The sequence below is a fragment of the Phyllobates terribilis genome, unplaced genomic scaffold (genome assembly GCF_046119375.1).
Source record: "Phyllobates terribilis strain yellow unplaced genomic scaffold, ASM4611937v1 Scaffold_2__4_contigs__length_985480577, whole genome shotgun sequence".
Classification (NCBI taxonomy): domain Eukaryota; kingdom Metazoa; phylum Chordata; class Amphibia; order Anura; family Dendrobatidae; genus Phyllobates; species Phyllobates terribilis.
The window spans coordinates 880,692,044-880,714,366 of record NW_027362762.1 but is presented as its reverse complement, the minus strand read 5'-3'; the positions used below and the strand labels follow the sequence as shown (position 1 = coordinate 880,714,366).

Sequence of the window (22,323 nt, the reverse complement as noted above, 5' to 3'; positions counted from 1 at the left end):
GCCAATGGAGACATACAAAACATTACATTAAGGGCAATATGGCCATGTCCCCCTGGAGCAGAAGCCCAGATTGCCCTCATTATAACCCGTCTATGGGTGCAATGAGTAACATTTGCCCCATTACTTTCACTCATTAGTTATTTATCAGCAAGAGGGTCATACATTACTTCTCTTAAGAAATAGAAAGGGGAAAGGTGGTCAAACAAGCGTAAGGTTGCATCACTTTTGACCATAAGAGTACAGTAGCATAGAACTTCAATAGATCCCATTAAATACCAATCGTGTTTGTTAGTTGCCATTTGGATTTACCATATGATGGATCCAGCACAGTGCTTTGGCTTTTGTAATAAATGGAAGTCATGACATTGGTGTAACCATTGCCTTATATACTCAGTGCATCCTATTCTGTACATACATGAACATAATCTGTTCCCTGTGGGACAAGTTGAGGCCATGTTAACTCTAGAATTTACCATTTGACTTGACGTGGTTAAGCCCATTGCCTTGCAGTATATCCATCCAAAGGCAAAATCTGCATGAAGTTTATATGTTCTTCCCATGTTTGCGTTGCTTTTCTTTCAGCTTCCAATAAAAATTGGCCTAGTGTATGTCAGAGATGGAAAAATTGGAATGTGACCCCCACAGGTGACAAACTTTCTTTAAAATCAAGTTTCATTATTTGGCAACACGATTTATTTAAAAAAAAATTAAAAAAGTATAAATAATGCAACTTATTAAAAAGTATCTAAAAAGTAGAAATGTAAGAAATAAAAGTGATTGACCTAGTACTGTACAAACCCTTCTTAAATGCTATAGTCCTCCATGTTAAAAAAAAATCACAAACCTCCCTGACCACCACAGTTCCACGATATCAGCGCTGTGTCTCCATCAGTGAGCTGGAACTCCGATGGCTGCAGCCCATCAATGTCACATGAGTGCCAAGAGACACGACATCACTGGAAGTATGGCCGTGCAGGAGGTGAACATTTATGAAGGGATTGTCCTGTATTAAAGATATTATGTGTATATATAATAGACTCTGGGCAAACACTTGGCAGATGAGGTTTAATGTAGATAAATGTAGAGTGATGCACCTAGGATGGAGTAATCCTATTGCTACATATACATAAAATGGGAGTATACTCGGGACTACAAAACAGGAGAAGGACTTGGGTATTCTGGTTACAAGTAAGCTGAGCAGCAGTACTCAATGTCAAGCAGCAGCCGCAAAAGCAAATACGATTTTAGGATGTATGAAAAGAGAAATAAAATCCCGCGATCCCAATGTACTGTTCCCCTTTATAAATCACTGGTGAGGCCACATCTGGAATATGGGATCCAGTTTTGGGCTCCACATTTTAAAAAGGACATTCAGAAGTTAGAGTCAGTTTAAAGGCGGCAACTAGATTATTACAAGGGATGGAGGCCTCTCATATGGTGAGAGGTTGAAAAAGTTGAGTCTGTTTAGCTTAGAAAAACGACGCCTCAGAAGGGATCTCATTTAAATATATAAATGTGTGGTCAGTACAAAGGACTAGCACATGACTTATTCCTTCCAAAGTCCATACTAAGGACCAGGGGGCACTCATTACTGGTGGAGGAAAGGAGATTTTGGCACCTAAACAAGAAAGGGTTCTTTACAGTGAGAGCAGTCAGACTGGAATGCTGACCACAAGAAGTAGTAATGGCCGACACTATAACAGCTTTCAAAAAAGGGCTGGATAATTTCATCGATGCGCATAACATTTTGGGCTTCATAGTAATAGTAATTACATAACTAGTATCATAATTAGGTTTGATCCTGGGTTCTTGAACTGATCGCCTCTTCTCGGGGTCAAGAAGGAATTTTTCCCTGTGAAGCAAATTGGCTGAATGTGTCCTGGGGTTTTTGCCTTCTTCTGGATCAACAGATTTAGGCATAGGGATTTTAGTAATACCATTACTAGAATCACAAGAGTAATACAAAAAATAAAACTAATTAAATTATAAACAGGTTCATTTTTATTGTAAAAGAGCAGCAATGATAAAAATAGTAATAATGCATTTGTGAAGCCTAGTCCCAGTAAGTTAGTAAAGTGTTAGTGTAGGGAGTACAATTGGGAGAGAAAGGTTGAACTGGATGGACCTAGGTCTTTATTCAACCTGTTACGGGTCCGGGTGGTGGAACCTCTGTGCTTCGGTGCAAGGAGGGGCCAGAGGGGCGTGACTAGGTGCCTACTCGGCCTGACCCAGGTCACACGGCGGCTTAGTCGACTCCGTGAACCACGGAGGGACCGGGCAGGTGGACCAGGTGCCACTCTGGGACCGACCTTGTGTGAGAGCAGGCGACTCCCACAGGTCAGGTGACTGGAACTGACTGGTACAGCGGATGAGCACGGCAGGCAGGCTGGCGGGTGGTCCAGGTAGATAAGCAGGTAGGTACGGCAGATAGCCAGACAGGCGCTCCGGGTAGGCGAGCAGGCGGGCACGACACGTTACTAGGCAGGTGCTCTGGGTAGGCAAGCTGGCGGGCACGACAGGTAACTTGCAGGTGCTCCAGGTAGGCAAGCTGGCAGGCACGGCAGGTAACTGGCAGGTGCTCCGGGTAGACAGGCTGGCGGGCACGGCAGGTGACTGGCAGGTTGGCGGGTAGCACTATTTGACAGACTTGCGGGCTGGAATGTAGACAGACTGGCGGGCATGACTGACAGGCAGCGGGACCTGAGAGCTGAAGCAAGTGTTAGCACACGGAACAACAACCTTGCACAGGCACCTCCATTTTGGAGGAGGTGACTTATATAGGGGAAGTCCTCCGGCCATTGCCCGGGGACTTTTTAGGACGGCGTGCGAGGCCCCTTTAAGAGGGATGGAGCGCGCGCGCGCCCTAAGCACAGTGCCCAGGAAGCTGCGCACTGTGTGCATCACAGCAGCAGGTGAGCAGGAAGACGCAGGACCAGGATCGCGGTGGTGAGGGGAACGGCGTCTCTGCCCGGCAGGAGGCAGAGACGCCGATGCTACACAACCTACGTTACTATGTTACTATGTAATAATATAAAACCTAACCTTTACCACGTCTCTACTCTTGAGCTGCATAATGATGCTGTTTCGCTTGTTGCTCAGTGGCCCAGCAATTTTTTTTTGTTCATTTCACTCCAGAAAGCATAACTATTTTATTTTTAAACATGGCTATATGGACAAACCCTTCTTTAACTAAATGTTATAAAATAATAAAACTTATACTCACCATGCCGGCACCATTCAAGTAGTGTCAGGTCCCAGGGCTCTCATGCTGTTGATGTGACACGTGGCGCAGTCAGCACTGGCGTCACTGTTCCCGCCTTTGGACAAATCGAACATGAAGAAGTCTAGGCTGCAGCTGATCTCTGACTTCCTCTTCATGTTCAATTCGACAGGAGTCGGGGCCAGTGACGCCAGTGCTGATTGGGCGCCGGTGTCATGTGTCACAACAACAGCACGGGAGCTCCGGGGAGAGCGAGTGCCGACACCACGAGAACAGAGCCAGCATGGGAGGTGAGTATAAGCTTTTTTATTTTATCAGGGCCAAGCGTCATTTATGAGAAGGAGTTGTCCAAGTAGTGGACATCTTCTTTAAGGATTTGTAGTTCTCATTGGTACCATTCCATGTTCATTTTTTTATCGCTTTTTATTATATTTATAGCGAGATAGAGTTTCCCATATAAAATATTGCAATACTTTTGTGTTTTGTTTGTGAGAACAAAACTAGTAGGCAGACCTTATGTAGCTATCAGACCTGGAGTGTGCCATAAGCACCCCAAGACTGAGCCCCGTCCATATCTCTAACACTTACAAACTATGGTCAGCATTGACTGCTGCATATAAAGAATTAAACAGCCAGGATTGGCAATATCTCAAGTCTCTGGCATTAGTGCAGGTTGTCGGCTGTATAATACAGCTATCATATGGAAGTGATAGAGTGGGCACAACTCCTGGGCCCGTGGCATCACTACATTGTATTAGTGTGGCAGCGCATACTGCTAACTAATAACAAACTTTCATGACGCGTAAAAAGGTGATCAGTCCCTAGTAAGAACAGCAGATTTTAAATGGTGAAACAGGTAACCCAGCTTTGCTCACTTCTGCAACTGGAAGTGAGCTGTCACAAATGTGCTGCATTCTGCTGAGACCTTTTTGGATATCTGGGATTAGAAGGTCGCAGCGATTGGCAGATCGCAGGTCCTCTTTGGATTCCGCTCGGCGATTAACTTGTGTGGAGCAGATTGATTTTCACTTGGTGTGGAAGGGGTTAAGAGTTTCTTTTTGATCCTGCTGGGATTCCATATGGCTCTAATCTGAGCTGCTGTATCTTACTGCCACTCCCTTCCATTATTTACCTCACTCCTAGCTCTCTCTTGTGCCGGTTATAGATTTTCTATGCTACCTCCCTGGAGAAGTTGTTCCAGTTTAAGCTGTGGAGTAAGGCTATGTGTCCATGTAGCAGATTTGATGCAGAGCGTTTTTGCCTCTCTCTGGCAGAAAAAAACGCATGAAGCTTTGCATGTGACGCACCCCCTGGCCCTGTGCTGTGCAGGGGATACCCGGAGCCGGATCGCTGGGGGTTGTAGTCCTCCGTGGCGGTGACCCGGTCCGTGCCCAGGGCGGTCAAACCAGCGGCAGTCTTAGGTAGTAACAATGTCCGACTACACCACCCGTGGATTGCGGTCAGTGGGGACCGCCGCTGCGCTGCAGACCGCTGAGGCTGATGTAGTTTGCGCAGCCGAGTATGGGATAACTCCCCACAGGAGAAGTATTGCCTCAGGGCAGCTAGTGTGGATGATGGGAGTGATGGTGTGAGCATCCCAGTACTAATGGTGCTGGTGCGGCGATGAAACACAGAGACGTGTGGTTGCAGTTTCCAATGCTTTACTCACAGTTCTTTACTGGTCCTAGTCACCTTGGTACCGGCAGTGACTGCCCAAGCCGTGCTGCGTCCACCAGGCAAGGGACTCGACCAACTCCCAGGCAATTCCAGAGCGTGGCACAGGGCTCCCTTCTCTTCCTTTCTCTGGCCGTGCCCCACCAGTGACTCTACGTTTGTCCGGCTGCCTCGGGCCTTCTCTGGGCACGCTGATCTCTGCGTCCCTGACCCTATATGGTGTGCCTTCCTGGTAGGTGTAGTGAGGGGTCGCACCGAGATATAGTCACGACCGCCGGTCTTTGGATTAGTCGCCTCCACCAATTTGGGATCCGGTACCCTGTTCTGCCAACCCGTCACCCGCAATCTCCTGGGTCCTTAAGGTTCCTTCTGCCTTCGTGTCTCTGGGCCTCTCTTGGTGTTCCTGTTCCTTGCTTCCTTTCTTACTTTCCTTTCTGTTCCTTCTCCTTTCTCTCTCTCCCAGGCTCCAGCCTCCTGACAAGGCCTGCCTGCGGAGCAGAGCCCATGCAGGGGCTCTGCTTCCTGTCTTCTCCTCTCACTCTTAACTTCTTCTCTGCACTGCACACTGTTCTAAGATGGTGCCCACCTTTTATACCTCCTTCTAACACCCGAGCCCAGGTGACTAGCAACCAATGGGCTCCTACCTATGCCCAGAGACCCACCCCTATCTGCTCCTACACCACTGGGTTTTCCTCTCCCTCCCCACTCCAGCCAGGAACAGATGCTGTCGTGCCTGCACTTCTGTCTAGTGGGAGCACCGTTGAGCTGTCCCTCGGAAATGGGGTGTGTGTGGTGCATGCAGCCTAACGAGTCCTGGTCCACACTTCATCCTTACCCGGGAGTGGAATATCACACCTCTGGTTTGAGGTGTAATACCCCTGTAGCAGCCGAGCCCTCGGGGTGCTACACATGCGTTTTTTCTGCCAGTGAGAAGAGTTTTCGCATGCGTTTTTTCAAGCAGTTTTCCAAGCGATTTTGAGCATCACTTGAAAAAGTGCTTGACAAGTTGGTCAAACAATATAAATCCATGCAACCGGCATGGTTTTATAATGTGTGAACAACTGATGCTTTAAATGCAGCATCTATAGTAAAAAAAAAAGAGAATTAAAACGTTAAAAAAAAAAAAAAACTGTATACTCACCTTTCCGGTCTCCTCTAGTCTGCTCCCGGCGTCAACTCTCCTCGCGTCCCGCAGTGTACTGTCATGACCTGCGGTGACGTCATTTAGTCAGCTGATGGTCACGCGACCATCACCTGACCGCCAACGTCAGCGGTCGCATGACCATCAGGTGACTAAATGACGTCACCGCAGGTCCTGACAGTACACCGCGGGACGCCGAGGAGAGAGGACGTGGCCGGGAGCAGACCGGGGGCCGCCGGAGAGGTGAATATACAGGTTTTGTTTATTTTTAACTTTTTTATTTCTTTTTTTTCACCGTGTGGTAGCTGGGATGAAGAGGAGTCGTAGTCTCCTCTTCATCCCGGGTACCACACGCACCGCGATTACGCTGCAAATTCGCGGCCATTGAATTTAATTGAAACGCCGCAAATCCACATATACCTGCGGGTTTGCTGCGTTTCAATGTTCCTCAATGGCCCCGAATTTGCAGCATAATCGCGGTAGAAATGTTCATGCTGCGTTTTGCAACGTAATGCGAATTTGGCGCGCAAATTAGCGCATCATGTGCACAGCACATCCAAATTCACATTGCTTTGCATGGCAGACTGTTTTACAAGCGTTTTCGCAGCCGTAAAAACGCCACAAAAACGCTACGTGGGCACTTGACCTTACAGTTGTTGTTTGATTTCTCCCTGTTCGTCTCCCTCCCTGTGTTTCCTTATCTTAGTAGTCAGACTAGTGTCTTGCTGCTCTACTCACTAGTTAGGGCTAGTTCAGAGCCAGCCAGGGCCATTGCGTACGGGGAGAAGGACCCGTCTAGGGACGATAGGGAGCACAGGGTGCAGTCTGAGGTGAGTGTTTTGCAGTCTCCCCTCTTCCCTTTCCCTATCATCATGGCTCCCTTGTATCTTCTTTCCCTCTGTTGCGCCACACGTCGGGCATTTCCTTGCTCCGGTATGACATGAGCAGGGCCTGTGATGTCACATCTACAGATATTTGCTAAGTCGCTTAAGCAAGTGTCTGGTATATTGACCTGCCCTAGTGATTGCTCACAAATACTGTACCCCTGTCCTGTTCAAAGTGGTCGATATCTGTAGATGTGCCATCATCAGGCTCACTTACCTCCAGATGCGGAAGTGAGTCAAGCTCTATTACCCCTTTACTATAATAGAGTGGTTCCTGCCTAAGTAAAGTAATCAATATCTTATGAAAAAGGGTCAATGTCCTGCAGTACATACATTACCATCGCCAAGTCCTATAAAGGCAGGTATTTTTCTTTCCCTGCTGTTCAAACCTATTTAGTTGAGTCCGTAGTTTGCGGCGTGCAGCGCTTCTCTCCATCTCTTTACAGACAAATTATTGCAGCAGATATCGACAGTCATGCAATGCGAATTCACAAGAGAAAACTCCATCATTCCTGAGCTTTTAACCTTAAAGGTTTTGCCCCAGGGCCTCTCTCACGCCGTCCTGCGGTCTTATCTGTTGTGCAAGGGTTGGAGGTGGCACTTTGATATCGGAAGTACATTATGAAGCGTGACATTACAGTGCCAGGACGGCTCAGCTGGGGAGGAATAGAATTTCTTCATTCTAATGTTCCTATTATCTACAAAAGCTTACCAGTAATTATCTCTACAAAGCACAAACCCAGCTTCAAAGATGAGGGAGAATTTTTGTAGTTTTTACATTTATTTTTGGTTGGGGTTGTATCACTGTAGATAGTGGATCTATTTCTGTATAATTTCAGGACTCTCGTGTAGGAAGGTCATTGCTTATGTGTGTGTGTCAATTGTTAGACCTATAAAGTTTCCTTTTTGTACCTTGTTATTTTCAGTATATGTCACTGACATATTCCATAGCGCTGTATACAGATTGTGATATTAATCTGTTTCTGTCTTCAGTATACGAATACGTTGACATAGATTTTAGGCACCAAATTAACCCTCCCAACAGGAAGCTAACCATTGCTGCAGGAATTCCAGGTTTTATCTGCAGAGTAGTCTCTGACTAGTGAAGGTGGAGACAAGGAGTCAGACCGAGGTGAAACCAAAGGGGCAGTTGTGGTGAAGTTTTAGGCAATGGTCCGGAATATCATACCTGGCAGTAATAAAGGGTACAACACACAGAAACATTAATAGGACGCTGGAACCACTGACTACCAATCCTGTCTTTCAATGGGCCACCTGGCAACTGTCCCTCTTCTCGACTTGGCGGTCATGAGCACAGCGCATGTGTTGTCCATGATCTCTGTCATAAGGACCATCGCATTGGTGACTGACGGGAGGAGAATGACACAGGGACTTGGCAAAGTAAAGTCATCACACCACTGTCAGATGTCTGCAGTGACTGATTTCCAACTCTTGGGCCAGTTGGGAAACTTAGTTTTCATCAATAGTTTTAACACGAATATCACACATTTAGGAATAATGTGCATGTGTCGACCTAAATGTCTGTATGTCACCGATATGTTAACATGAGACCCACCCTTCCTAACTTTAGAGTCCCAAAAAATGGTAAAGAAATGGTTAATAATAATAAAAAAAAAGTCTACGTTAATAAAGCAGGCCAAACACATTAGATGCATGTCAGCCATCCCCACTGGGATTAGTAATATGCATGAGAGCATCCAGACTCTCCCCTGATAGCAAACAGAACAGAGAAGGATCAGGCAGATGGATTTCTGCATGCCCAATCATTTATTTTTTCAGAGAAGACTTCTGGTATCTGGTATTGAGGATCTTTCCCTTCATCGGCCAAGCATGTGTGTGTGTATAATGGATGCGGTGTGACAGGAGAGATAAATGTTTGGCCAACTGCTATACATATGGCCGGCTTAAGTATACAAACATCCGACTGACTTTTGCAACCCTATCTGAGAGCAGCAAGATGTAGAGGCAGAAGCCTTGATTCCACTGATGTGTCCCTTACTGGGCTGCTTGCTATAATTTGGATTTTATCTGCTGCACATGTACCAGTTCTCCGAATGCTGAGCTCTGTATATCTGACCACTGATTAGCAGCTTTCTATGTACACTGTGCATAGGCAGAAAGCTGTCAATCAGTGGTGGGGGTGGAGTTCTACAGAGCTTATGAATATGGAGCACTACATGGCAGCAGGTTTACTAGTTTAGTTATAATCTGCCAAAAAAAACTGTGATTTTATCAATACTAAAGCAAGCAGCCCAGTAAGTGACATGTTGCAGGAATCAGGTTTTCTGGAATCCCTACATTATGCTGCTGTCAGATTAGGTGGCAAAAACCTGGTGACAGATTCCCTATAAAGAGGTTGTCTCACAACAATAACCTCTGAGCATAAATGCTATTAGGTATATGAGTGTCATAGTGGAAGTCAGACGCCCTCCCGCTTTTGAGTTAGAATCAAGAGGCATTCTGTAGGGGCGGCTCCCACTCTGACGGGCTTGTCCATAAATTATATCTTAGCCTATAGTGCGCTGCTAGTGAAATGTATGATTGCCATGCTAAGACTACCAGATCCACGGTGATCAGCTGCGATCAGGCCAACCTTTTTTTAAGTGACTAGTCTTTAAGTTACTAGTCTACCAAGGTAAAAACAATACTTCCAGGCGGATACATAGGATCTGACACTGTTGGTGTTGGGAGGAGGTGGTGAGAAGCAGAGGGGATGCGTCCCTCCTGAGTGTAGCAGAAGTGCTGTAGTCTACAATGGCCGCTATCTTACCAATAACACAATATGTCTGTGCTATAATGGCCCATCCGACCTGTCATTATTATATACTGCCCTCTAATAAGGCAGAGTATTCATATGACAAATACTCTTTAATATTTTAGACAAATGAATGATTGTTTCGTACAGAACCTCCGACTCTTCACTGTTGGATGATAATATCGCTCAGCTAGATTTCTTATTCCTTCTGATCATAATTTCTGACAAAGTGATTGATTGCTCGACATCTGCAGCTTTATAGATATGATAATTGCATTTCTGTCAGTTGTATGGTCTGATAATACAAATTGTATACAACCACAACAGCCCCTTGTCTGATATTGATTGTCTCAAAACCAATATGATCATGAAAATTGAGAACGGAATTTCTCATTTGACAGGTCATCTTGTTGTGGGACCCCTGAGTGTCTCAAGTTACGATGATAGCAGTAGCAATGTACACAGGCGTGGAGTAACAATACCCTCAACAGTCATTAATAATGTAATATAGAGCTATCAAACTATACACATGGAAAGCAACTTGACTAGGTTGATAAGGTTAGGTGCCCAGTTTTGTACGGGGGTCTAAACTCTTTAAAAGGAACCTGAGAGGAGAGTCATGCTGCCCAAACCTTTGTCGTGAATCAGACATTGCAGCTGTTCATGTTTTACTCTGAATTTCTGCGGCATTTCAGAAAAAAAGACTTTAAAAAGTAACTGTGCATCTCGGATGACTTGTCCAAGGCAGGTCCCTGCGGCTTCTCCCTGCCCTGATATCCTAGACTGACAGGTCTCTTCCTGTATATGTATATAGGGAAGAAGCCACCAGTAGACGGCCTCAGACTATTAATTCAAGACGCAAAGTCCCCTGGATGGCTTTTCAAAGTGTGATTTTTCTGAAATGCTACTGCTTTTCAGAGTAAAACATACACGACTGCTAGATCACAAAGCAAGCAAGCTTGGACTGGCCCACCGGAGAACAGGTGAATTCCCAGGTGGACCTCTGTGAAGACCCATCATGCATGAACAGTAGTTTTCACAATACACTTGTTTCCACATGTACAGGTCAAGTCGATATCTCAAAAATATTTCAACAAACTACCTAGTTTATTATTATTATTATTATTATTATTATATAGAAGCTTAGGTAAATTTGTGAATGTAATTTGTGCACATACAGTGGGCGCCAGAGTCAGTGTTCCTGGTGGGCCCTTGCCACCCCAGTCCAACACTGACACTCAGTGTCTGATTCATGCTGCTTTTGGTTCTTTTATATTCTCCCCTACATTTTTTATTATAATGGCAATCAAAATTAATATCATGATAAGCCATTGATAGCCCATGTTTGTATGGATTTATGTCCCTCCTTTCTATGATGATAAGATGGGAGGTGATATATGCAAAACAGCCGCATCTGACTTGTAAAGATTAAGTCAGGATGAAATGACAAAGTTGGATTTCCAAAGACACGAGACATCGTTATGTAAGTAGTTTACTCACCTGTCTGCTACTATCAATATCCGGTAATTATTTAGAAGATATATAATAATTAGTGATGAGCGAGCATGTTCGCTACTGCTTGGTGCTCGCCCGAGCATCTCACTGCTTGACATGCTTGGAGCTCGCCGAGTATTTCCGGGATTGCTGGGCGGGAGCTCGAGTCTCCTCCCTGCATGTTTGGCGCTCTGTGACACTTCTAGACCCACGCTACAAGGAGAACTTTATATCTCTTATTCCTGAGGCGGACAGGTCTACAAAAATGGGGCAGTACCCGAAGGCTCGTGTTGCGGAACTATTAAAAATAGTCCCATCTGAAAATGCTGGCGGCAGAGGTCACAGTTCGTTGGACAACCAAGGAGTACAGGCAAGAGAGACACAAATGCAATCCAGCGGAGGCAGGGGAACACTGTCAAAGTTCTGGGACAGTTTTCTCAGACCCTCCATCGCACAGGCCCTGAGGTGCGGGGTACTCTCACAAGGAGTGCAAAGTTTGGGAAGATACTGAGAGAGTACCTTGATGACCGTACCAACGTCCTCCGTGATTCCTCTGTGCCTTTTAATTATTGGGTATCCAAGCTGGATACGTGGAATGAACTGGCTCTTTACGCCTTGGAGGTCCTGGCCTGCACTGCCGCTAGCGTTTTATCAGAGTTTTTAGTGCCGCTGGTGGAATTATAACTGATAAGCACATCCGCCTGTCAACTGAAAATGCTGACAGGCCGACTCTTATAAAAATGAACAAGGGCTGGATTGGGCCAGACTTCTCAACACCACCGAATGGTAGCAGTGTAATATAAACGCAAATCCAGTGTCTTTTTTTTGGGAGGTGTATTCCCATGCACCTCTTCACACCCACACATGGGTATACGCTTCCTGATTTTGGCGATTTGCTCTTGTCCTCCTTCTCCTCAACCTCATTACCGTGGTCCGCGATGCAACACCCAAATAATTTTTTTAAAGGGTGTTTATGATGCCCGTAAAAAAAAAATTATACAGTATGTTCATGTATACCCCCCAGGGGTAAATGTTTGTCAGCCCATACACTTAGTGCATGGGCATTACAAGTATAGGAGACCCGCTCTTTTCTAATGGGAACATTTTTTTATGAGGCCCTCTAAGTCTCTTCCAAGGGGCATTGGAGTGCCTCCCACTTTTTGGAAGCCCTGGCATTCACTGCATAGGCCAACACTATGGGAGACTCTCTCCTTTCTAATGAGAATTTGTTGTTACTGTGGCCCTGCTCTATGTGTCTTTAAATTCTTAGTGGGGTTTTTCCTAAAATTGGTCAGCCATTGGACTCACTGCATACCCTATAACTGTATAGCAGACTCTCTCCTTTCTAATGGGAATTTGTCATTACTGTGGCCCTGCTCTATGTGTCTTTAAATTCTTAGTGGGTTTTTTCCCAAATTTTGGCATCCCTTGCAGTCACAGCATGGGCATTACCACTATAGGAGACACGCTCCTTTATAATGGGAACATTTTTTTTTACTGAGACCCTCCTCTATGTCTCTTCAAAGGGGTATTGGGTTGCATCCAAATTTTTGGCAGCCTTTGCAGTCATTGCATACGCAATAACAGTATAGGAGACCCACTTGTTAATAATGGGAACAACAAAACATAGCCGGCTGATGTCTTTTCTAACAATAGTGAGGGGCGACTGCTGGCCTTTTAAGAATAGTAAGGGCCGTCTGATGGCCCTATAAAAATTAGGCTTTATGACTTTCAGAGTCCCTCCATCATAAATAAAAAAGGATGTGTCAGATGATGTGTCACACACCACATTGCCAGATAAGGTTGTAAAATGTTAAAATGACATTTCCCGGTGAATGCATTTGTCTTAAAAAATAAGTTAAAAAAAACAAAACAATAGGATCTTTCTTTAGAATAAAAAACAGCGTCACCAATTTAACCTCAATGTAATCACATTGTTCTGCTCCTGCACCTCCTCCTCCATCTCCGAAATGACCACATCAGTCACAAGCTGACAGCACAGCAGCACTGCCTTGGCCAAGCGGCAACAGGCTGTGCTGAAGATAGCATGCTTAATGCTTAGGTGACAAGACAAACCACCCAGCGCTGCAGAGTTGTTGAAAGCTGTAACACAGCAGCCTGATCTGTGGCTCTCACCGCTGAACATACAGCCAGGCATGGTCGTGTGTGACAATGGGTGGAACCTTGTGACGGAGAAATGACAGCCGGAGTAGATATGGTTTACCTCTATGCCAGTCCTTTCACCGAGCTAAAGAATATGGCTGTGATGAAATACAACTCCCAATGAGAAGCTGTTTCAGATTGAAAAACATTGTGCCCACCAGAGGATTTGATTCTGAGGGCTCACCTTTCTCAAGAGCCCCATAGTGGCTGCAAAGTTAGCGCTATCATGAACTCTCCTGATGTAGAAGCCAGGGCACACCAGAGGATTCTCTGGTGGTACCATCCAACCCTGCCGAGAAGCAGTACTGGCTAAGAAAGGTGTGGGGGGAAGGTTCCCGGACACTCTATAGCTGCTTTTTTAATGTGACTCGGACGTGCTTACCCATGTTATTTCTAAAACCGCATTGCAGATCAGGCCATTGCCCAACTCTGTAGTTATGAAATTAAATGCACAAAGAAAGATGTGTGTGTGTCAAACCACCACCGACAGGTGCGAGTTGATGTTGGATGGGCTGCCATTGCTTCTGCAACAAGCTGCATTAGAGGACTTCTTGGAAGAAATGACACCCAGAGTAGATACAGTTTCCCTCTATGCCAGTCCTTTCACTAAGCTAAATACAACTCAGCAAAAAAAGCTGTGGACTGGCTCCGTACCGTCCCTGGCGACATTCACCTGTCCACGTGTTTGTGGTTAGGTGGTCCTTCCCAGTAAGTGCACTGGGGAGGGCACAGGTAATGTTGTGGGACCCGTGCTTGTGGAAGGTGGAGACGATACCAGGAAAAATAGTGGCGGCTGGGGACCGAATATGGATACCCGGTCACCGCTGCCATAAGATTGTGGACAGCTTCCACCTCCACTAGCCATTAAGGCCACATTTCAAGTGCAAGCAGCTGTTCAAAAATCTCGCAGTTTAGTATTGCGGCCGGTGGGTGGGTGGCTGGCTGCATACTTGTGCTTGCATTCCAAGTAACAGAAAACTAAGCAGATGGTGGTCTCTATCATCATCATGGCCTCACCTCGGCACTATGAACTCTCCTGAAGGAGAAGCCAGGGCCCACCGGAGGAGTCTCCTGTTTTCTGGTGGGTCCGTCCATCCCTGCTGAGAAGCAGCCTTGGCTAAGAAAAGTCTGGGGGAAGGTTCCCGGACACTCTATGGCTGCTTTTTTAATGTGGATCGGACGTGCTTATGCATGTTATTTCTCATACCGCATTGCAGATCAGGCCATTGCCCAACTCTGTAGTCATGAAATTAAATGCGCAAAGAAAGATGTGTGTGTGTCAAACCACCACCGACAAGTGCGAGTTGATGTTGGACGGGCTGCCATTGCGACAAGCTGCATTATAGGACTTCCTGGGATAAATGACACCCAGAGTAGATACGGTTTCCCTCTATGCCAGTCCTTTCACCGAGCTAAATACAACTCCGCAAGAAAAGCTGTGGACTGGCTCCATACCTTCCCTGGCGACATTCACCTGTCCACGTGTTTGTGGTTAGGCGGTCCTTCCCAGTAAGTGCACTGGGGAGGGCATGGGTAATGTTGTGGGACCTGTGCTTGTGGAAGGCAGAGACGATACCGGGAGAAATAGTGGTGGCTAGGGATCGAGTATGGACACCCGGCCGCCGCCAGCATGAGGTTATGAAAATCTTCTGCCTCCACGAGCCTGAAATAGCACATTTCAAGTGAAAGCAGCTTTAGTGGACTTCCTGGGAGAAATGACAGCTGGGTAGATATGGTTTCCCAAGTCCTTTCACCAAGCTAAAGAATATGGCTGTGGTGAAATACAACGCAGCAAAAAAAGCTGTGGACTGGCTCCGTACCGTCCCTGGCCACATTCACCTGTTCACGTGTTTGCGGTTAGGCGGGCCTTCCAAGTAAGTGCACTGGGGAGGGCACAGGTAATGTTGTGGGACCTGTGCTTGTGGAAGGCGGAGACGATACCGGGAAAAATAGTGGTGGCTGGGGACAGAGTATGGATACCCGGTCACCGCCGCCATAAGATTGTGGACAGCTTCTGTCCCCATGAGGCTAAAAGTCCGCATTTCAAGTGCAAGCAGCTGTCAAAAATTTAGCAGTGGGAGTGGGGGTGGCTGGCTGCATACTTGCGTTTGTATTCCAAGGAATGGGGTAGGGACAACTGAACGCTGCACTGGGACAAGGATGTGGACGGTGATTGTTGCAAGTCTGCAATGAGAGGTGCATGGCGGGAGGCATCTTCGCATGCGCCAAGGATCACTTATGATGGGCACACTTTTAGGCAGTGACCTGGGAGTCAGAAATGCTTCCAGAGGTCTTCCCCATGCTATTCCCATGTCTTTTCAGCACTGTATGCATGTGTCTGATGATGTGTCACACACCACGTGGCCAGATAAGGTTGTAAAATGTTAAAATTACATTTCCCAGTGAATGCATTTGTCTTGGTTGAAAGCAATGCAAAAGTGCAAAAACAAATCAAAAACGCTATATGTGAATATAGCCCAAGGTGTGGAGGAGTATTTTTGGTTTTGGTTATTTATTTTGCCTTATGTACAAGTCATTACTCTGGAAAGGATGTTTCTTAACATATTTCCCAGGAAAATCCATTTTGGTTTCGTTTTTGTATGTTTTATTGTGAGTCCGTAAAAGTAGCGTAATACTCTGACAACGTTGTTGACAGCAGTGACCTGGGAATCAGAAATGCTTCCAGGGATCTTCCCATGCTGTTCCCATGTCATTTGAGCACTGTTCCCATCGATTTGGGCAATTTTTAGGCCCTCTGCAGACCGCCGGGGGGGAGCCACCTGAAAAATGCTCGAGTTTCCCATAGACTTACATTGGGCTCGTTGCTCTGGTCGAGCACCCGAGTATTCCAATTTGCTCAACCTGAGCAACGAGAACCCGAGCATTTTAGTGCTTCTTCATCACTAATAATAATGTCTATCAATTTTCTCATATTAACATTGAAGCATGCATTAAATGGAGCAAAAGCTGGTTATTAACCTTTATATAACGCTTGTCTTGGGCTGAGACCATTCAACTCCCCCTCTCCTACAAAGAAGTAATTAAAGTTGCAATCTGATGGAGGGTGACAGATTTTGGCCCTTGTCTACATCTGTCTCAGAACTGCAAACAGACTGATGTGAGCTTCTTTGTTCCATTGAAATTATTATGACTATTGATGTTTTTATGAACGGCATCGATATGATAGATATGAAAGTCATATTTTCAGAATCAAAACAAAGTGGTGAACGTAACGCATTGTCTTACATCATTGGAAGGTGACCATAACACCTTCAAATGAAATAACTAACAGATGGATGATGCTATCCATGCCATGTTTCCTATCTATATAAAGGTAGAATCGTGGTAGGAAACATGACAGTAATATCTCCTGCCTGGGACCTCCAGAGGCAAAGATATTGTAGAATTTGGGAATCTCATAATTTTCTAAGGCTGAGCCACATCTTATGGTTTTCTGAAGACCAGCCCTATTGTGAGTCACCGGAGGGATGTGGTCATAACTTGTCTTAAAAAAAGCAATTGCCAAATTATAATCTTGGTCAGTCCTGGGAGATGCAGTTTACTGTAGTTCTGTCCGTTGTCCGCCAAAAACCAAAGAGCTCCCCTTCATGAAAGCCAGAGCCAACCCTGCAACATCAGATTTAGATCATTTCTTCTGTTTATCCATTCTATGATATGTAATTGTTTATACTTTATTGTTTTGTCCATTTTGTAACATCTTTTGTATATTTTTATAAACACTGCCTACAGTGAATAGGTTCGTTCCTCTTGCTCTATAAACCATATCCCTGAAGCCATACGCTACCTGTTGGGTGTCCAATTAGCCTGTAGAAACGATTGGTGGTGGCAGCTAGTTTTCCATGGGTTATTGGGAAACGTGGTAGCCGTACCGGAGTACATATATATTTATATACCATGCGTTGGAATCGGATGTGTATATACTATACATTTACCGTGAGCTCCCTAATATCCGGCCTAGTAGGGAATGGTGCCATGGCTTCGTCCATCAATCGTCAGCCAATTGCGTATTTGTCTTGACGATTGGAGGCGGTGGAGTGCTGGTTTGTGATCATCTGGCAACGGCAGGGAGATATCTTCAGGATCTGTTTCCTGACATTGGTGGTGACAGTGGGATCACAGAGCATTAGTGATCTGGTTTGAGCAATCCTTCCTATCACTAAAAACTTACATGGTCTCTGCAACAATTCTATGCAGAGTTGTGAAGATCGAACTCAGTGTAATAACACAATATCATATGCTGTTGACCTGCCTTAATGTATAGCCTAATTACTGATGTAATGCTCATGTCTTTCTGTGTAGCTCCCCATTTATTTTATGAATTTTTACATTTTATGATATATATTTTCATTTAATAAAAGCATATTTCTATAGGAGTAGTTATATGTTATTTTCTAGGTTTAGTTGCTTTTGGTACCCGCTCACTATACATAATGAGATTACTGTGGGTTTTTCTTTTTAGGTGACTGACGTTTTTCTACAATAGTAAGATAGGATAAAACTGGTTTTGCTATATTGTAACATGATTTTCTTTATTCTTTATTGTGCAGAAACACGATGGCCATTTTACAGTCATCCAGTTAGTTGGCATGTTACGAGGAATTGCCTCAGGGATGAGATACCTCTCTGACATGGGATATGTTCATCGGGATTTGGCTGCCAGGAATATCCTTGTCAACAGCAACTTGGTGTGCAAAGTTTCAGATTTTGGACTTTCAAGGGTGTTAGAAGATGACCCTGAAGCTGCGTACACAACCACTGTAAGTTCAGAAAGACATGTAAGCATGTGGTATATATAGATTATGGTCAATAAAACATCTGTATGTCAATGACAAGAAATGAATTTGATCACCTAAAAACCATTAAAGGGTTATTTCCAAAATCATAAGTTGGACACCATCCATAGGATAGGGGCTATCTTACTGATTGCTGAGGGTCCAACTACTGGAACCCCCTTGATCGCAACATTGGGGATCTGGATCTTGGACACACTGGCTCTCTCCTTTCTATATTGGAGTAGGTGCCCAGGCTCAAATTCAACTCCATCCAGTGTCTATGGGACAATGAATGAAGAAATTCAGAAAACGTAGCACGGCGTTCAACTATTTCAAGCAGCCCCATAGTCAGTGAATAGAGTGGACATCAAGCTTGTGCCACAGTCTGACTTCTGGCACCAAGTTTGATAAGTATTACTTTCCTGGGCCCATTGTAAGAATGTTGTATGTAGCACTTAGGAATTAAAATGACTGCATGCCATAGGAGCTATTAAAGGTGTGGTGGAAAGGGTTCGTCGAAGGTCTGAACGCACTTTGGTTTATGTATTCTTGGGTCTGATATAGGATTAGGATGTATTTTAGGTTCCAACCTAGAGTCATTCTTTATTTTGATGACTGGTCTCTAAATTTATACTCAGGGTTTAGTTTGGGGTCTTGGGAGTCTGAAATCATTTTGGGTTGTGATGAAATGGGCCCATTCACGACTTGTGATTGTGACTTTAGTTTGATGGTGTTTTGAAGGTACGAACCAATATAAATCGGTGGGGCATATGTAAATACCACTGATAATCCAATCATTTATCATTATCTAATGACACTGCATAAAAATAGACAAATATGGGTATAAGAAGTCATAGCCTAGTTCTATTCCTGGAGCCTGTGGGTTTCCAAAAGCTGTATAAAAAGTCAGTAATGGTGAAGATGGTATGTCAGACAGTTATGCCTGGCTTAGGCTGTACGTTATACAAAATGAAGTATACAGTAGTGGCATTATGCCTACCAAGGCCACATCATGCCTACCGAGGCCATATCATGACTACCGAGACCACATCATGCCTACCGAGACCACATCATGTCTACTGAGGCCACATCATGCCTACCGAAGCCACATCATGCCTACTGAGGCCACATCATACCTATTGAGGCCATATCATGCCTACCGAGGCCACATCATGCCTACCGAGACCACATCATGCCTACCGAGGCCACATCATGCCTACCGAGGCCACATCATGCCTACTGAGGCCACATCATGCCTACCGAAGCCACATCATGCCTACTGAGGCCACATCATATCTATTGAGGCCATATCATGCCTTCCGAGGCCACATCATGCCTACCGAGGCCACATCATGCCTACCGAGGCCACATCATGCCTACCGAGGCCACATTATGCCTACCGAGGCCACACCAGGGTTTGTGCTTGTTCGGCACCAGAGATCATTGCTGGCTTCTTGCTATTGATTATGTTAATAGCACTGATGTGGCATGCTGCCATGTACAGAAGATCCTGCACTGTTTAAACAACCCCATAAATTCACTTATTCAGCTGTTTATTCATTTTCCCATTTAATTATTGCCACTGATTTATTCATTAGACAGATCACCCAGACACTGCCGCTCCTTCACTCCTTCATTTCTGGTCGTTATTAGAAAACAAGAACTCAATTGTGGAGAGGAAATCAGCCACAGCTTTGTATACTGGATACAAATTATGGGGTTTCACAATAATATTACTAAGAGATACAAATGATGGATTATCACAATAATATTAGTCTACAAACATACAAAATATGAATTATAGTAGTATTAGTGAGTGTACAGAAACACAAATTATGGATTATTGCAGTAATGTCTCTGTCTTTAGACAGATTATGGAATATCACGGCACAATTACTCAATCTGTAGAGATACAAATTATATGTAGTATGATAGTAATATATGATTTAGATGAAACCCCCGACAGATCCATTCACTATAATGAGGCAGCGGAGTTACTCTAGACTCCATTTGGCATCTCTTCAGAGGTGCACAAAACTTTGGCCGACCACACTTTTGTGCATGCCTAAAAAAGAAAGTGTAAAAAGATGGACATGGTGGGATCAGAGTGAAAAATGACCCCATCTGCCTTATTATAGGGAATCTTCTGTTGGGGATTTTGTGTGAATAATGTATTTAAGAGATTTACACAGGAACCCTGGTGCAAGCGCTCAGCGCAGAGCACAGGATAAATGTGAGCCGAGCCTTACTGCAATCGTTGGGAAGCAGAATGAAAAAATCAACAGCAGGTGAAGAATTGGTTTTATTTTTTTTTTTTTTTACGCCTTTCACCTTGCAATATAAGTGATAAGATGACACTATGATCACAGCAATACAAATTTACGTTGTTTTTTTAGGTTTTACTACTATCACACACTAAAAAAATGCTTTTTTGCTTTTTTTGTATCACCATGTCTTGAGCTCTGTAATTTTCCTATTTTTTGGCAGACAGAGTCATGTGTTGGCTTGTTTTTTGCGGGATGAGTTGGAGTTTTTGTCGATACCTTTTTTGGGACATAATATTATTTGATCACTATATATTCCAATTTTTGGGAGGCAGAAATAGTAAAAAACAGCAATATAGGAATTATTTTTTTGCTGTTTTTTTTATGCCATTAACCGTGTGGTGAAAGTAATGAGGCAGATTTATTCTTCGGGTCAGTATGATTACTGCAATATCAGATTTATATAGGTTTTGTTTACTGTATTGCTGCTTTTACACAATAAAAACTATTTTCTAGAAAAAAATGTTTTTGCATGGCCTTATTCTGAGAGCTATAGCTTTTTATTTTTCCGTTAATTGAGATGAATGAGGGCTTGTTTTTTTGCGGAACAAGGTGAAGTTTTCAGTGATATAATTTCTATTTACATACGACTTTTTAATCACATTTTATTCTATGTCTTGTTCGGCTGTATGATGATAAATCATACTTTTCTTATGTTATTCGCAGAAGGGATTAATTAATGTGACATTTTTATAGATCAGGTTATTCCAGATGCGGCAATATCAAAATGTCTACTCTTTCCGTTTAATTTTGTTTTTACATAAATATGCGTATTTATTGGTGTAATATTTTTTTGTAAATTTTTTTTAATTTTATTTCTTTTATACTTAAAAAAATGAACTATTTTTTACTTTTTTATATACTCCCACTATGAGAATGTAATGTTTATTTCTCTGATTACTATTCTAATGCATTGCTATATACATGTACTGCAATGCATTAAAGCTGTCAGTGTGACACTGACAGAACACCTTTTAGACCCTGCTACTGGCATGGTCTAACAGGCCAACGTCTTGTGGGTGCTGATTGGTTGGGAGAATGAGCCCCCTCCCTCTCCTAGCCTTCTAAATGCTGTGATCGATATTGATAGGAGGTTAAACAGTAGGGGGCGGTGACCCTGGTTGTGACATGCGGAGCTCAGCAATAACATAAGCAGAGTTGCTGGCGGCGATCGTGCTGGCACAGCTTATGTGCCCACATTACTGTTATGACGTAACTGTACTGTACATCAATCAATTACATCATTTGTCAGTTTTAAAACTACAAATTTTCATAGAGATTGTGGATTATGAGGCATATTACTGGTACTCAGTCTTCAGGATACAACGTATAGATTTATTATAAAATTATTACAAAGTCTTTAGAGATGCAGATTATGCATTATCACAATACAATTACTCAGTTATAAAATGTACAAATTGCATATTATCATAGTAGTGTAACCAAATTTTCAGAGCGACAGATTATAGAGCACTTGTCACATTCTCAAAATAATTACGTTAAATTTCTTGTAAAAGATCCCTTAGCTCCCCTGTTTCTGCTATTATTTTCCGTTGTGCACTGCGTCGCTCCAGTGCAGAGATATTCACATTCGCTGCTTTTGTGGTTTCCTCTCAGATGCTGCCAATCACAATTCAGACTGCTATATCAGCTGCTCAGGTGTGATTGGCAGCACCTAGGAAGGAAGGGTAAAAGTGCACACCTCCAGTGAAGACTAGGAAGAAACGTCCAGTTGCACTACAAGCAGAGATTTCACATACTGCGCTCCAAAAGCAACAAATGTGAATATCTCTGCAATGGAGCGACATAGCACAAAACTGAAAAAAGTAGCAGAATCAGGGGAGTTCAGTGATT

At 44.1% G+C, this 22,323-nt stretch overlaps 1 protein-coding gene across 2 annotated transcripts in view; it reads left to right on the top strand.

Moving 5' to 3' along the window:
- The window catches only part of EPHA6 (EPH receptor A6), a 1,434,803-nt gene that overhangs the window by 1,340,875 nt on the left and 71,605 nt on the right, over window positions 1-22,323 (top strand). For both annotated transcript variants that reach the window (XM_073668175.1, XM_073668176.1), the window contains one exon: window positions 17,921-18,130. In XM_073668175.1, the coding sequence (XP_073524276.1) occupies window positions 17,921-18,130 (210 nt within the window). The remainder of the gene's footprint in view (window positions 1-17,920; window positions 18,131-22,323) is intronic.